At 32.0% G+C, this 17,483-nt stretch overlaps 1 protein-coding gene across 2 annotated transcripts in view; it reads right to left on the bottom strand.

Annotated features, from left to right (window-relative positions):
- Positions 1–885: 885 nt before the first annotated feature.
- Positions 886–17,483, bottom strand: part of LOC130441904 (protein phosphatase PTC7 homolog) — a 47,693-nt gene continuing 31,095 nt past the window's right edge. The window contains exons 4-5 of one of the 2 annotated variants that reach the window (XM_056775763.1): positions 5,134–5,272; positions 886–1,079 (exon numbers count right to left, since the gene is read on the bottom strand). In XM_056775763.1, the coding sequence (XP_056631741.1) occupies positions 1,030–1,079; positions 5,134–5,272 (189 nt within the window). In that variant the 3' untranslated portion in view covers positions 886–1,029. Of the gene's footprint in view, positions 1,080–2,679; positions 5,273–17,483 lie in introns of those variants that run through there. The other variant, XM_056775762.1, reaches the window with a different exon arrangement.

The raw sequence follows: 17,483 nt of genomic DNA, 5'->3' as shown, positions 1-17,483 counted from the left end.
AGAATTGTTAGTGATAGTCTTTGTGGTGTGCTAACGGTGTACCAGCGCTTTCTGGAGACTGACCTGATCACTAGAAGATCAGGGTATGGGCGAAAAAGAGTTACAACTCAACGAGATGAATGATAATGCGAGACCACATACATTCGGAATTGTCAGGGAGTATCTGGAGATGAGGTAGAAATTAGGCGGTTTGACTAGCCAGCCCGCAACCCAGACATGAATCCCATAGAACATGTCTAGGACGAGTTAAGGAGACTGTGTGACTGATCCGCAGACACACACCAAGACCAAGAACTGCCCAGGAGCTGAGAATATTGCTGTTGCAGGAATGGGATAACATCGACCAAAATGTGATTCGCAATTTAATTCAAGGTATGCCGTGCCGGCTGCAAGCAACCATCAATGCAAGAGGAGTGAATACATGTTATTATGTCAATTTTTTTTTATTTTGTTTGTTCCACATCTTCCCTAACAACAAAATGTTGAATTTCGACCAAATGTTAGTTTGTTGCTTTTTCAGAATAAATCATTAAATCCAAGAGAAAAATGCATTTTTCTTTAGTATAAAGTATAATATTCAGCTTACAAAAGCACATGCAATGATGTACAGTTTTCGAATTCTATCTGAAAATATACAATTTCAAAGAACATGAAAATATTAAGGTGACCTCAATTTTTTGCTCGCCAATGTTTATAATGATCTAAGAAGTAAGAAGTTAGAGAAAATGAATGAATAAATATATTGCTTCATTGCAAAATTGTTCTCAACTGACTGATCCTTTGATATAACTGCTGTTATTTCAAACAATTGTACTTTTATTTTTGTTTTGGGAATGTTTGTTTATACAGTATTCTGTAGACCTATGAAATAAAATGAATACAAAATGAAAAAGATCGCATTGTATTAATGATTCAATGATATACAAAGTACCTGAAATGCAAAACAAAAACATGGCAATTTGCTGATGTTTAAATTTCAGAATATTATGTGTCGATGCAGTAAATTCAACTATCTACTTTGCTAAGGTTTCATATTGCAACTGTTGCTAAAAGAACCGTTATATCATCTGGTTTGCCACCTGAAACAAAATATATGTCAGAAAATAATTATCATTCTTACAAAAAAAAAAATAAATCTTCCTGAGACAGCAGTGCTCTCTAGGCAAATCTGTTTTTGCCCAAATTCAAGTACTTTCTGGATATGACACTATCAGAGCTCCGAAGGAAGTGATTTAGCCCAGTGAGGCACAACCAGAATGCACCTCTTTATACAGGGTGTCCCTAAATTCGTTTGTCAACGCTCTAGGGGAAATTCCTTGGATCAAATTTTGCCTATCAGGATATGAAACTTATGTCCGCAAACGTATCCTTTCCAAGATACATGATTTGCCAGTATTGATGGAAGATTAAGAGAAACTGGAAATTTAAATATTAGAAGGAATAACGCCAGACGACCTCGAACTATCCGTACAGTTAATTTTGAAAACAACGGTTTGAATAATTTAGAGAATCAACTATCTTCAAGTATGAGATTCCTTAGTCACATATTGAATACAAATATGTAGTCATGTATGGGCGGATGAAAACCGGTATGCTACGTTTACCTATGCATATCAGCAAAAATTTTCTGTAAATTTATGGGCTGGAATAGTAGACTTTAGTAGTAGAATTTATTTGACATTCTCAAGAGATATAACCCAGAAGAACTTCCTCTTTATACCCGACAACATATATTTCAGCATGATGGAGCTTCTGTACATTTTTCAGCAAATGTATGACTCCATTTAAATGCCACTCATGGACAGAATGAGGTGGGCTATTGGGTTGGCCAGCTAGGTAAGCGGATGTTACTCCTTTTGATTTTTTTCTGTGGGAGTATATGAAGTCTCTTGTCTATCAGAGTCCGGTAGATAATGAGAAAGATCTTGTTGGCTGTATACAAGCAGCAATAGAAGAAATTTCTAATACACCTTTTCCACAACGTGCGCTAATCAATGCTGTCAAGAGTAAAGGCAAGAACGATCACAAAATGGTTAATTTTAGCTTAGTCAACTGCTACACACCTCTGGAAAAAGCTAATACTCATCTATTCATGCTAGAACGAGTAATTTATCAACCTGATGATGGTAAAAAAACTTCAATAACAATCGTTTACACCATTTGAAATTTATCTGTAAAAATCGTTTTATTGTAACACCCTGTATCTTGGAAAGGTTGCGTGTGCGGACATAAGTTCCCTATCTCAATAGGCATAATTTGAATCAAGGAATTTCCCCTAGAGCGTTGGTAAACGAATTTAGGGACACTCTGTATAAAATTAATTTGTACTTCTTTTTTGGCATGTGTGTTGTACTCTCCATTTCCTTCGTATCCTATTTGATTAAGAATCTATACTGAGGAGCTTCTGTTATTTTTGCTTATTTTGTCAAGTTCTCTTTGGCTCATCTAGTTTTGAATATGTGCTCAGTAAAATCCGGTCATCAAATACCGAAAATCTTATAGTAAACAACTTGTCCAGGTAACCATTAAAATATTTAATTTTCAGAATCAGTGAATCATTCAAAAATATAGATAAACAAAAACATTACATGAACAAAACAGTTACTAAATCGAATAATTCTGAGAAAATAAGAAATGTAAATAGGGTGTTATACATAATTCCAATTATTTTTTCTATAATCATCAAGTAGGTATTTTTAGTAGGATTTTTGATTTATAGTCAATAGTTAGTGTGGGTGGGGTGTATTAAAGGTCAAATTATTCTTAAATGGAAGTTTTGAGCACAAAAGAGTATAAAGTCACAGTGGCTTCAAGATCAAACATCAACAAATCGATTTGCAGATTCAGTAAACGTCTTGATGCAGCCTAGCACAGAAAGAGGTCAAACAGTTGAAAAGAGATGGCAACATCTATCAACAGATGCTCAAAAGTGGTTTTAACTGTTTTTAACCGACTTTGTAGTCGAGGAATGTCCAGAGGAGATATTATCCAGGAAACAATGTTTTTGACCAAAACTTCTAAGACTCCACTCTACAAAATTGCAAAGTAAGGTGTGACAATGGGACGAAAAAGGAAAGTTTCAGGAAATTTTACAAAAATCAAACCTGATGGTTAGCTCCAATATGCAAAACAAATTACAGTATGTTACGCATCAAACTTAATGCCAAATCTTCAAGGTATACTTGCAGACCTAAAAAGGAAACATATTTTTGAGGTATGTTCGATACCATCAATGGGAAGATTTTAAAAAGAAAACGGGGTTTTAGATATAAAACAGTAAATATAAGGTAAACTGTAATGGGAAGTAGTCGTTTTGTAAAGTGAAGAAACGAATATATAACAAAAATTTGGGAGTATCGTAATGAAGGGAGACAAATCTATTACTTGTATGAAACATGGTTTGACAGTCGTGGTACTGTTAGTAAAAACTGAACAAATGATAATTGGGAATTTAAAACGAAAGCACCCCATTTTAGAGGTAAAAGCATATATGCGGTGGTGAGCAAGATAGGGTGAATGATACATTATTATTAAGTTCGAAGCATGTTGACGCTAGCTCCTTAGATTGACAAAAACCGAGATCGGCGTCATACCCTAGCTAGCTTATAGTCTTGACATCGTCAGACGAGAATTGTTTTTATTCTCTTGGCTCAAAAAATCCCTTAAAAGACAAAATTTGAGACATTGGACAACATCAGAGCCGTTAAAACGAGGTCGCTGAAGATATATCTTCGTTGTAGTCTTCCAGAAAGGTTCAAGCGCCTGTGTATACTTTTACAATGCCCCGGGAACTAGCCTTTGAAATTGATTGTCGGACAAGTGGCACATGTATGGCCGAGATACGTCAAGCCAGAAAACAAGGATTCTTGGATTCTTAAAGGACAAATTAGAGCCGTTAATATCAAAGCATGTTGAGGCTAGTTCCTTAGATTACGATCAGGATATTGGAGGGACCCTTTTCGAGTTTTGGTTCAAAGAAAAACGGGTACTAGCACTACAAGCAAACAGTGTAATTATGTTAGATAACACCTCGTGTCATCTAATAAAAATTCCTACAATTCCAACTAAATGAAGCAGACATACAGGAGTTTTTACTCAAACAGGATTTATATAAAGAAGCAACTCATAGTTATTTTAGAAATAAAAAATAATTGTCGAATAATATACCGTAGACGACGAAACGGCCAAGAAGAATGATCACACTGTTTTACGATTACATTTGAACTACTGTGTTTTAAATCTAACACTTCACCCAAAAATTCCTTTTCCGTTGTGGGACTGATAACGAAAGAATGTTCAAATATTAGCACCGAGAATTGAAGAAATGCCTCAAATAAAAAAATTACACCAAAGATTTTTTCAGCTCATAAGTAATTTTCATCAAAAAGTGCTATGTAACTTTTTTTCTAGTTTTTAAGTTACAAATGAAGCATTGACGCATTTAATTTTACTGAAATTATATTCGCTTGTTATATTGAAGACAACTCTGTACAATTTTTCACGATGAATCCCTTATCTATGTTTGTAAGCCGATTGTGGTTTTACAAAGTGGGAACATGTGTGATAAAATTTTCGATATTTGGTAACCGGCACCTTGACTATCAGAATGACCTGCTAAGTCACAAATCTGACAGTATTTTTCTTCCTAGATTAATTTCGAAGCATTTTCCAACTGCAAGTATTCATTATCATGCTGAACAACTTTTCTAATTTTTGGTCAACATCATTTTTTTACGATATGTTAGAAATCTGAAGTTATTAGATCAGTTTAAATAGACCTGTTAGAAAATAATAATGAAATTTATGCTGTTTTTCATTTCCACAGCTATAAACCTTCTAAATCTTGCTAGTAATAATTTTAAAAAACAATTTGTATAAACTAAATAAGAACTAGTACAAACCAGATTTAGTTAACAGTTTCAAGTGTTTGTAATGAATATAATGATTGTTATTATTCATGTATTTCCTTATTAAGATAGAAGTTTAAACTTGGAAGTCAATTTTAGTTTAGTAGTTTTTTCCAATTATGCATGTTCGTAATAAATGTCCATCTCCAAAAAATATTACAACCTATCTTGGGACAGTTTAAAACTGTGTGATAATGGATTTTTTCTATATCATCTAATAACTTACCTATTGTATTAATACCATTTGCGAAAGCACTCTCAGCGAAAGGTGATACAAAATTTTCATCATACGAAAGGTTTTTTGCCATCCAAGCTATTGAATTTGCTACCATTTGTAATCGACCGGCACACCTCTCACCTTGAATCTATGGGAACATAAATATATACAACTATTACTATATAAATTATCGAAATATTTTAAACAGAAAATTATACTTTGGCAAATACAGAAATGAGTGTGAAATAGCCGCGCCCGTTACTACAAGATGGTAGTAGGGATTAGTACGGTCTCTCAAGCAGATATACTTGATACTATTGTCAGTTCTATTCTGTCTATTAGATAGTGGGTACCTACTTTCATTGTTTCTACTGAATACCGAAAAAAATATTTATTGATGCAAAATAAAGGTATTATTATTCTTACAGTGATATAAAATAGAATTCAAATAAAAAGTGAAAAGAAAAGTTTTGACTGGAGAGAGTCGAGAAATTTTGGCAAATATATTTTATGCGCCGGGAAGCATCAGAAAATAAAGGACATTCAAATAGAACGTGTTGCTATTGCCACAGGTGTAGGTATGCATGCGATTTCAAATATTGAAAAGGAGATGAGGCAAATAGAAAAATATCAAAACCCATAACAGACTTGGATAATTGTGATAAAGGTGTTCTAAGAAGATATATTTTGAATTATCAAGTGACCCATAAGAGAATACCAACCGTGCGCAATATACATAAAATATTATAATTTGACAGAGGTAAAATATCATTGTACCAAATTTTTTAATAAGTTCGATGAAAATGAATGGAAGTAACCATGCAAAAGAGTATGAAAAAATGTATATGGATGTGCAACGTTACTTTGATGTAGATATGGACCAAATTATAATTTGTCCACAGAACGACGATAGTGACACTTTAGATTTAGAAAGTGATAAAAGTGACAGGGATGTAAACAATAGTGAGAGCGACACTGAAATTTGACGTGTTCAGCGTGGTCGCTGATTAAGATCCGGATTAAGTTTAAAATATTGGAATTCCCTCTACCTGTTTCTTTAAGTAAATATCTGCGTTCTTATTTCGTATAGACTTGTATTGTTCTAACAGATATTAACAGGGTTGAGCCTAGGGTAAAATATGTCACCCTATTAGCGTATCTAGTCGAAATTTGATTAGTGAGGCGAGATATGAGGTAAATTTCTAGTCTAGTCGGATAGAAAAGTACCTATTGATATATTCTGTCGTTTTTCGGCAAGCGGCTTATTCTTTATTAATATCTATTTATTATCTTTTTTACGCCGCTCGATTTCCCCGAACGCTCAACGCACTATTTTGGTATTGTTATAATAATAAGAAAACAATATTTGTCGCTATCAAAGAAAGGCACTGTGCGACTAAATATTTTTTGCATGATGGGGTTCTGTTATTTCTTTTGCCTTTTGCCGCCCCGGTGCCAGGCCCCCGGAACGGCTCGGCCCTGGATATTAAATCATATTATTAAACACTAATAAATACTATTAATACCTTCATTTACGTCTCCTGAATAATTAAAGAATGTTACTTATATATATTTTATTCTGGGGTACAGAATTTAGTACTTTGATTATTTACCGTACTACTTCACCAAGCGCATTTTACCCTCTTTGTCCTCCGAATACTTTCACATTTTAACTTCGTGTCTATCGACATTCACTCCTTTATTTGCATACTGTAGACACTATGATGGATCAGTTTTGAAATAATTGTAAAATCTAAATTTTTTGTTCTAATTCAAAATTATTTACTGACCAGATAAGTACTTGCTTTTTTCTACGATCACTTATGAAAATGATAGATTGCACACTCATTTTTACATAAGAAATCAGCTTATTTCACACATGTACTAAAAAATAACACTACTTATTGAATTGAAGCCCATATTTTGTCATTTTAGGTTTGCCATGTTTCGAAATATCAGTTTTATCTTCAATTAGTAGCATCATTCGGATCATACTGTACATTGGTCACAAAGTGGACGGCTTCTTTTGTCTCCAAAATATGCTAAGAGTACACTTTCAGAACTGGTATTATTCACCACTTTCTATATAATTCAATAGCTTTTAAGTACCGATGTTTACTTTTATCTGGCACCAACCATCTGGCGTCAGCAGCCTGCCGTATTTCTGGAGGGGTACAATCCATCAATTCTTCATTGGAGGACATTTTTCTTAATATATTGTTGGCGAACTCAATATCCATCCGACTGTATCTAACATTTATTTATACTGGTAACAGTTGTTTACCACATAGCAAAAGTAACAATACGCTTGATTATTCTGAATTATTTTTTTGTTACATGTGATATTTTAGGTGTGTTCAGAACGAAACAAAGATAAATAAATAAATTTTGCTCGAAATATGATAGTTGTAAATAAACTAGTATACCACCTTTGCTGCAAAATGACAAAAATGTGATATAGTCCAATGTGAATTTCTTTCTAATTGAAAAATTTTATAAATCAAAAAATACTGTTACGAACAAGTTCGCAAAATGGTTTCCTAGGCCAGCCCTGTCCAGCTACTATGAAATTTCAAAAACGGCGGTTTATTTACAGTATTTCTTCTAAATAATTTCGAAGCAATTCTATTTATTTATTTTCGTTCTAGAACTTTGTAGTATTTTATTACGGTATATAAATGATTTATGGAAGCATAGTTTAGTTAGTTTAAATAAATAGTCGTAGTGAAAAGGATGAATTAGTAAAGCTAATCGCAGAAATTATTTAAGTGATATTTATAAGTAAATTATTATAAGTTAAGTGTATTTTACAGTGTCTGAATAAATTAAGAACGTAAGAGACAGTGTTTATTAATTCAACCCACGAATAGAAAGTGTGCAAATAAATACGAAAAACGATACTAATAATGTAGTTCAAGACAATGTTATTGTTAAAGAATGAAATGGATTTTTATAACTGAGAATTAATACTGACAAGTATACAAACGATAAATAAACAAAAAATAGATGAAGATCATAATAGGAGGAACTTAACGATCTTTATAAATTTATGGAGTTAATATTTGTTAGCTTACGAAACAAAGAAAGTTCCTTCAGTTTCGCAAATTTAATATAGGGTGAGCTTTACAAACTTCTACTAGTAAAGTTCCTCAAGGAGGATATCATGTGTAGCTACTAAAAGTGTCGACAACTATTAATTTACAGGGTTAACTGTGGAACTGACTATAAATTTTAATTGGCTTTAGTGTTTACACAGCTCATTTGATTTTCTAAATTTTTTAATGATGCAGTACAATACTGTCAAACATTAGACTGGTATTAGCTAAACTTAAAATTCCAGGATCAGGACCAGGACCAGGATTCGTATTGCACATTGCACCCTGTATAATATTTTTTAAAATGCAATAAGTGATTTTTAAATTACATAATTAGTGAAACAAACATATGTCGCACATTAATTAATTTTTAGTGAACGATAAAATTTGAACAATCATCATCATTGAAATTTTATAAATTTCGAGTATTTTAACTGAAATGATAAACTGTATCGAATTACAACAATAAAAAACTGTAACTAATAACAATAACGAGCAACAATTTTAAAATAATAACTAAAACTATGTAGTTAAGACGCATAAATAACAATTGCAAAAAATTGCAACAAAACAAAAATAATTTTTCTACTTTCATGCAATAAACACAACTTTATTGAACTATATTTATTAAAAAAAGTGGATCTTTATTGCACTAGTGCTATAAATATTCATCTGTCATTATAGTACAGAGGTTTGTGATTAAGACAAACATACAACATTCAAATAAGCGAAATATTTAGTCCTTTTTCTGTGAGATTGTAATACGTTTCAAAGAATTGCTGATTTTATGTTATTATCAATCATATTTATTATACAGGGGATTACGAAATTTCTAGAATAGTACATTATGTTACTAGGAGTAGAAGACTATCATTATTGTCGAGTCCAGATTCTTGCACTGCCGAAGCGTTAGCCGAGGCTGTGCAAACCGGACGAAACATAATGGGTCTTCGGTTCCGAGCGACATATATTATTTTTTCTTAACCTTCCATTAGGCGCGCGGGTATTTTTAACGTATTTGGTCGCGTTGTATCTAGCAGATACATATATCAAATAAATTTTTTTTTTGTTATTATTATTTTTAATATATTAATACAGCAAATTTTATATGAATACTTCTTTTCTCCACTTTTAATTTAACATTTTTTCAAGTAAAAAAAATAATTATTTTATATATGTGTGAAATTTTAATTAGGTTATCGACAGAACTAGGTTTAAAGTTACATTATTTATTCAAAATATTTTACAAACCTATAAAATTAATCGGAGTAATCACCCTCTTCAATTTCTTTATTATAACAATTGTTACAAATCATATTTATACATAAATGAATTCCACATTTTTTACAACAATATGTAGACACTGACGTTTTCTTATTTTCGACATAGCATGGTTCGCATTGCTTTCTTTTACTTGGTCCAGGTGTTGCCTCTTGAACTTCTTGTTGTGCTTACAAGGTTTTGTAATTTTTGAGCAAATCTTTGGTTTGTCGTGGAAGACTTTTCATTTGGGCCCTCACTGTTAGTTGTTCGTCTAGCAAGGTTAGTCCTAATTTTTTCAAATATTCTCTTCTTCTTTCCAAGAAATATCACCCGCGAGATGATTCCATCTACGTTCAGTAAATGGTAAAAAATTACTATAGGCCACCTCTTAGTTGATCTAGCAACATTATAAGTAGCGCCAAGCTTGTCGACCACATCAACGCCGGATTTTGTGTTGTTATAAAATGATATTATTTCTGGCTTTTTTGAAGCATCTTCTTCCATTTCGTTCGACGCCACATGCAAACTGGAAATAAGGACTACGGTTTTTCCTTTTTTCGGGACATATGAAACTAACGTTTCATTTTTTGTATATCCAAATAAACAAATAAACACTTAAAAACAATAAAATTTACGTTTGAATAATTACAAAACGTCAAAATGAACGAGATCTTATCCCAACTAAATCTGAATATAAACTGCCGCTTTTGGTCGCGCTTTATCTAGCATGTGAAATTAGCCGATTGTACTTCGAGGAAAGGCTTTTTCTAGAGCTATTACATAAATAAATATTTAGCAAAAAGTTAGCCATGTATCTCGTAGATACACGCGCGACTAATGGAAGGTTAAAGCGTAAAAATAATACATTGAAATTCTTCTCTTGAGACATTTTTACAATACACTTTTCAAAATTGACAAAATTAAATGACAGTTCCTGCCTACTTGGTTACAACGGCCATAATAAGACGTTGCTATCGTTTCTCATTTTTTTTACTAGTGCAATAATGAGCGTTCATTATTTTACTAGTAAAAGAATTAGTTATTTATGCAACAAGTGAGTAAAGTAATACTTTTTTTCACGAGTAGGACGGTGTGACCGGCAATTCCTATAAGTGGAAAAAAGTTACTTTACTTAACTGTAGACAAAATCTACAATACTTTTATCAATTTTAATTTTGTGATAGTAAAATTAAGAGTACAACTGTGAGCATTATTAATTTGAAGTGAAGAAGAAGTTACATTACTGTTGGTACTTGAATTGGCAACATTTAACGAGTTCAAAGAAATAACATCGACTATAGTTTGTTGTATTAGTACTTATTGGATTGTTGGTAGGATCGTAAACATTTACAATGTTTCTTGAAGTCGAACTAGTTGTTGAAATTGAAACCCTCCGCAACTGTGTTGGATTTCCACCCACCGTTCTTCTTTAGTTGAATTATATCACCACCGGAATCCACTAATAGAGACGCCGAAGAGCATCGAAATGTATGCCCAGTTTAGTGTTTGGATTAGATAAATTCAAATATGTTGTGCTAAGCTAAATAATTTTTGAAAAAGTATTGATACCTACAACTTGGGTTTTGTATTTTTCATTTCTATACTGCGAAAAGAAATGATCTGTTTTGACATTTGTGTGTCGTTGGTTTTTATATATTTTATAAATGTTTACAAAGTTTAATCTATTTCACCAACAACAATAAATCGACGTTGAACATGAGTTTTTGTATAAGGTACTGGGATAATTAAAACATTTCCGGTATTATTAATATCGTTACACTTCATTTTATATACTTCCTCCCTTCGCAGAGGGAGGAAGTATATAAATAAATATAAATTTATAATAAATGTAAATTGGGGAATTAATGAAACCGTCTTGTGTGTCATCAGTAAACAATACTTTCCCAACACATTTATTATCAATTCGTTTATCTAGAAAGAAATGAGCGTAGGTCAGTCTTGCTGGATACTCCTCTACTTCTAGTATGTAGTACAAATGTTTATTTATTTATTCATTAGTGCTACAAGAAATACTTGATTATGTTTTAATACCTTTTGTAAGTATTATCAATAAATAATTACAATTTATGATAATTTTCTTCAGAATTTCTCTTTATAGCGAACGGTTTCCGTGGTATGTGCAACGATCTAAAAATCTACATATTTCCTAAACCATAAATTTTATGGAATTAAACAAAGTGTACGAATTATTAACCATTGAGAATGAGCTCAGAAACAAGGGGTCTTATAAGAAAATGTTTTCATGACACAGCATTATTTTCACTCCGGAATCATTTGCATAAAGACCCGGAATACTCTTTTTCGGTTAGAAATAAAAATAAATTCACATTGTAGGAGACACCAGTAACTGTACTAATATCTATAACTACTGATCTGAAGGACGTTTTAGTCCTGTAAATGTTCGAAAAGAACATTAGGCTATATGGTATTCTTGTCTTGTCGTCATTGAGTGGTTGTACATATGGTAAAAGTATGTAAGTTCCTTATGATACTCGTGTACAGTTTATGTTGAAAGCTTGAATACTAGTAATTTTTACATAATATTAAAAACATGAGTTTTTTTTTTTCGTATAAAATTATTCATTAAAAATATTATTAAATGAGACAAGGACAGATTCTAACGTATATTATATGTGATAGGTGTGATGAATAATATTGGCAAATTAATTGCAAGGTTGTGCCAAAAGTTGTACATTTCGTTATAGGTCAGGTACCAACGGATTACCCGTGGAATTTTGATAATCAAGGTCGATTTTCTTCAAAATTGGTATGAAGGTAGTATTTTTGTAACCTTCTTCAAAATCTACCCTGTACCGAAGGGTGCTTTTGCCTTGGGAGTGAAAGCAGCCTCTTCTTGGAGATGAACATTTCATCAAAATAATTTCGTAGGTCGATAGATTGATCTAAGCAACTTTTACTCCACAAAGTTTTTTTCTAAAGTTCTAGAGTTATTAACGATTGAAAATGCTCATTTTTCATTTCATTTTTTTGCCGATTTTCATGAATAACTTGAAAAGTTTCTATTTTATCAGCAAAATCATTCAGAACAAAAATGTAGCTAATAAAAAAACAAAGAGATTTGTTGTTTAAGAACCTCTCTAAATTCAATACTAAGTTATTGCTCGTTGAACAATGAGTATTTTTTAGGAACTCGAGTTATTAACGATTGAAAATGCTCATTTTTCATTTCATTTTTTTGCCGATTTTCATGAATAACTTGAAAAGTTTCTATTTTATCAGCAAAATCATTCAGAACAAAAATGTAGCTAATAAAAAAACAAAGAGATTTGTTGTTTAAGAACCTCTCTAAATTCAATACTAACTAAGTTATTGCTCGTTGAACAATGAGTATTTTTTAGGAACTCCGAAATTGAAAACTTTCAACCTTAAATAACTTGGAATTGATGGAATTTTTGGAAAAAACTGGAGAGATCGTTATCAAAGTACATGGAATAACCATTGAAATGAGCACTGTCAAAAGTCTTGCAAAAGAGGTGACTGATTTATAACGAAAATAAGGTTTCTGCTTTTTTCTTTTTTGAAAAAAACCACCCTAATTGATATTAATAGTAATACACTTGCAATTAATTGATAATTAATTATTGATATGATCCATGTGATTTGACCAGTTTTGATTAATTACTTTAGACTAAATAATTGATTGAATTGAACACTGCATTTCTTGAATCTTGAAATTAAATAAACCAAAAGCTATCCATGTTATGAGAAAATGTTTCGAATATTAATTATAGGGTTTTTCTTGCCAAAAATTTTGTACTTTTTTAAATCACGTATCATCAAAATTGAGGGAGGTAAATTAGTTCAAAGTTTGCTTTCTAATACCAAACCCCTTTTCGAATCCGGTGGTTGAGAAAAGTTATAATTGATATGACGTTGAAGTACTTGAAATCCCCTACAAATGCTTTTTTAAAAAATTTTCTAGGTTGAAAATTGAGCGAGTTATAGTCGAAAAACCAACTTTTTTTTTCAAAATTTCGGAGTAAGAATTTTGGAGCATTGGAAAAAGAGAAACGTGGAGCGTACAATCGAGCAACAGCTAGACGAACGAGAAGAGGAAAAATATATTAGTGATGATGAAATATAATTATTCAAAATTGTTTTTCATATTATTTTTCAAATAGAAAATTTTATTATCTGTAAAAAAATTTTTAGTCATTGAAGGTGGGTTTAATAAGGGTTGAAATATTTAAAAAGCGACACTTCTTAAAAATACCGACGAAATATTCTCAATTCAGTATAAATACATTTTTGAATAATTTTTAATTATAAAAGAATCGTCGAGATTATTTTTTAACTTTTCATGTGATTAGAGGATGATTTTAAGGGGTTGTATGAATCTGATTGATCATAAAAGTGTTGAAAAATGTCAACAGATTTACGAATAATACATTTTAACTTCATTTTACATGCATACAATCGAATATTTTAAAGTTTTTTGCAATAAGGGGTAGTTTACACCCCCCAAAATATGAAAATCTTGGTTCGGAACAGGGCAGATTTCGTAGAAGAAAGTTAGTAGAACTTGAATTCAAATTTTCATGAAAATGAGTGTCCTTTCAATATTACTACCCTTAGAGGATCGTTTTTGGAGGGGTTGTTTGAGAATATATCAACAGATCTACGAATAACTCATTTAAACTGTATTTCTTATGATAAGTTTTCACCACTAAAAAATAAAAGCACCCTTCGGCATAGGGTAGATTTTGAATAAGGGGATAAGTAGAGCTTAAAATCAAATTTTTTTGCCGCTGGTTCCTGGTTGAAATTAAAAGTGATTCAGTCAATATTTTCAAACATAGTGCGAGACGGTGGATCTGTGAACAAGTAAAAAACATGTTGGCTCTATTTTTTATTTACATGAATGGTAAATGGAAATAGACTACTAAGGTTTTTAAAGATTTGTTAGAACCGTTGAAAAGAAATTCGACAAAGAAATTTTTATGTTCTTTTCAAATCATTCCAGAAACACTTTTTATTTATTGACGAAGAAACTGTGTTCATTCAAAATATTTATCTTTAATTTATTATATGTGATAAACAATGACGTGTGTTTAAGCAATAACTACGATAAAGAAATTAATTGCCCACAAATACTAATTTAGTTGCAGCATCAGTTCTGATTTGTTTGGCTTCATTTATTGGCCGATCGATAATTTTTATTTGGATTTCGCAATTGTAATACCTGAAAATCTAAAGGTATGTCCAGTGCAAGCAATTCAATTTTCCCACCACCACTAGATGAAACCAATTACTAAATTCATGGCACTATAAACTTCAATTTTTAATACATATATACACATACCAAAAGAGTGATACGAGGATGGTACCAGAAGTGTGTGGTCTGATCTAGAGATAGCGGTAGTTGTTTGAAAAATACCACTGTGTTAGAAAGTACACAAATACTTTTTGAGAGACCTTAGTCCAACCAATATGAAAGCTGAACTAGATTCAAATCTGAGTGAGATTGCTCCTTCGTTATCAACAGTAAAATATTGAGTAGAAGAGTTTAAACGAGGCCATACGACCAAATGAGGTGACGACTCCAGAAATGTTGAAGAAAATACACAAAGCGGTACTGCAGCACACATAGTAGGTACTTCAAAAAGTGCGGTACATCGCATATTAACTGAAAATTTGGATATGAGGAAGCTGTGGCGCGTTTGCTCACAATAGAACAAAAACAGCGTCGTGAAGATGTTTCCATAGAGTGTTTGGCAATGTTTCATAAAAATAAAGCCGTGTTATAACCATGGATGAAATGAGGATCCATCACTTCACACTTTTTCAGTCCGTTTTTTTTATTTTCAATCTGGCCTACATACGAATTCAAAATTTAATGTATGGCCCTCTGCAAACATTGTTTATCATATAAAAAATTGAAAATAGTGGATATTCTTCACGAATTATTAGTTTCGGAAATTTCTTTTATGAAAATGGATTTAAAAGCATTTTTTTAAGAAGTACATTTGGTGCTATAAGTTATAACTTTTTAAAAAAAAGGGACATATCATCACCAGAAATCAATATAAGATTTTACATTTACGGTTAATTGATGGCAACACAATATTCATAAAAACTATTAAAATGCTTATGAAGAATTTATTATTTTTATGCAGATTATTCAATTTTTTGACTGATAAAATTTTTCTTTTTTTTTAAAATAAAGGTGTTAAAATTCAGATTTGCATACCTTGATTCATTTAACAGAAAAATTTCGGAATAAATAAGGTAAATATTTCAAATTATGTTATTCGAACACAAAAATATTTTGTCAGATTTTTCATGAAAATGGGTGAATAAACAGTATGTCCCATCGAAATAAAGTCATAACTGAAAATCTAGAAGGAAAAAACAAACCTATGAAGAAAATCTGTACAAAAATACTTGTGTAAAAGGAATAACACACTCCCTGCTGGGACAGAAAAAAATTGAGCGTGTCAAAAACTACCAGGGAAAGTTTCCCATCAAAATAAAGTCACTACTGTTGATAGTCAATTCATTTGACCAAATTTGTATATAATTTGGAATATCATTTACCAATTATTGGAGGGCAGTAGCAAGTTCCAGGTTTCAATGATGGTGGTATTTATTTATTTCTGCTTCAGATTGAAACTGTCTAATAGTGTTACGAGGATGTATTAAAAAATTCTTAGCCTACTATAGAACCAAACAAAATTTCGATGTCAAAATATTTCATTACTCAATATATTCTCCTCTTAATTGGATACATTGATTACAGCGAACCAGTAACGTCTCTAAACCTTTCAAAAAAAATGTTTCTTCTTGCTCTGAAAACCAGACCTCCACAGCTTTTATTACCTCTCCGTTGGAAAAAAATTTACGACCTTTTAAACTTTTTTTCAGTTGAGGAAAGAGATGATAGTCGGACGGAGCCAAATATGGTGAATAAGGGGGATGTTCTAGTAATTCAAACCCTAAATCACGAATTTTTTGCATGGCAACAAGAGATTTGTGTGCAGGGTCGTTGTCCTGCAAAAACAAAACACCTTTGGATAGTTTTGCGTGTCTTTGTCAGTAATATAGTAATAGTAACCTCCAGTTATTGTTCTACCCTAATCCAAAAAATCAATCATGATTACTCCATGGCAATCCCAAAAAACTGAAGCAAGAACTTTTACAGCAGATTTTTGGACACGAAACTTCTTAGATCTTGGAGAATCAGAGTGTGGCCATTCCATCCATTGTTGCTTTGTTTCTGGTTCGTTGAAATGTAGCCAATTTTCATCCATAGTAACAATTCGGTTTAAGAAGTCTACATCGTTTTCAAATCGAGCCCAGATCGAACGCGATGCTTCTACCCTTGCACGCTTTTGATCAACATCCAAACATTTGGGGATCCATTTTGCAGCAAATTTTCTCATGTCCAAATTGACGTGAACTATATGGTGAACGCGTTCGTATGAAATATTCAGTGTTTCAGATATCCGTTTTAGCCCAATTCGACAGTCTGATAAAATCATGTCATGAACTGCATCGATATTTTCGGGGACTGACACAGAAATTGGCTTTCGCGAACGGTCATTTATTTACCTCTTTTGAAGCTTGCAGTGCAATTTTTCACGGTCGCAAACGAAGGACATTGATCACCAAGAGTATCTTCGTAAATCTGCTTAACCTTTTAAATGCAGGTACTTGATGATTGCTCGATACTCCAATTTTTCGATTTTTAAAATTTCGGTGAACATCTTTTTTCTTTTAATTTATTGCATAATTCTGGTTCACTTTTTTGACGTCAAACTTTATAGTGACACTTCTAATAAGTTATTGTACGTTGCCATGGTAACGCAATATTTTGATTATGTCTAGGCTTACTAGATATCAATACATCTTCGTATATACAGCCCCTATTAAAGATATCCACTCATTTTCTTGGGAATTGCGGTAAAAGGAAGTTTTAGTATGAAGTGTACTAACGCATATATTTGTAATGACACGTTC

The sequence above is a fragment of the Diorhabda sublineata genome, chromosome 3 (assembly GCF_026230105.1).
Source record: "Diorhabda sublineata isolate icDioSubl1.1 chromosome 3, icDioSubl1.1, whole genome shotgun sequence".
Taxonomy (NCBI): Eukaryota; Metazoa; Arthropoda; class Insecta; order Coleoptera; family Chrysomelidae; genus Diorhabda; species Diorhabda sublineata.
This window is presented reverse-complemented; position numbering and strand designations above follow the sequence as displayed.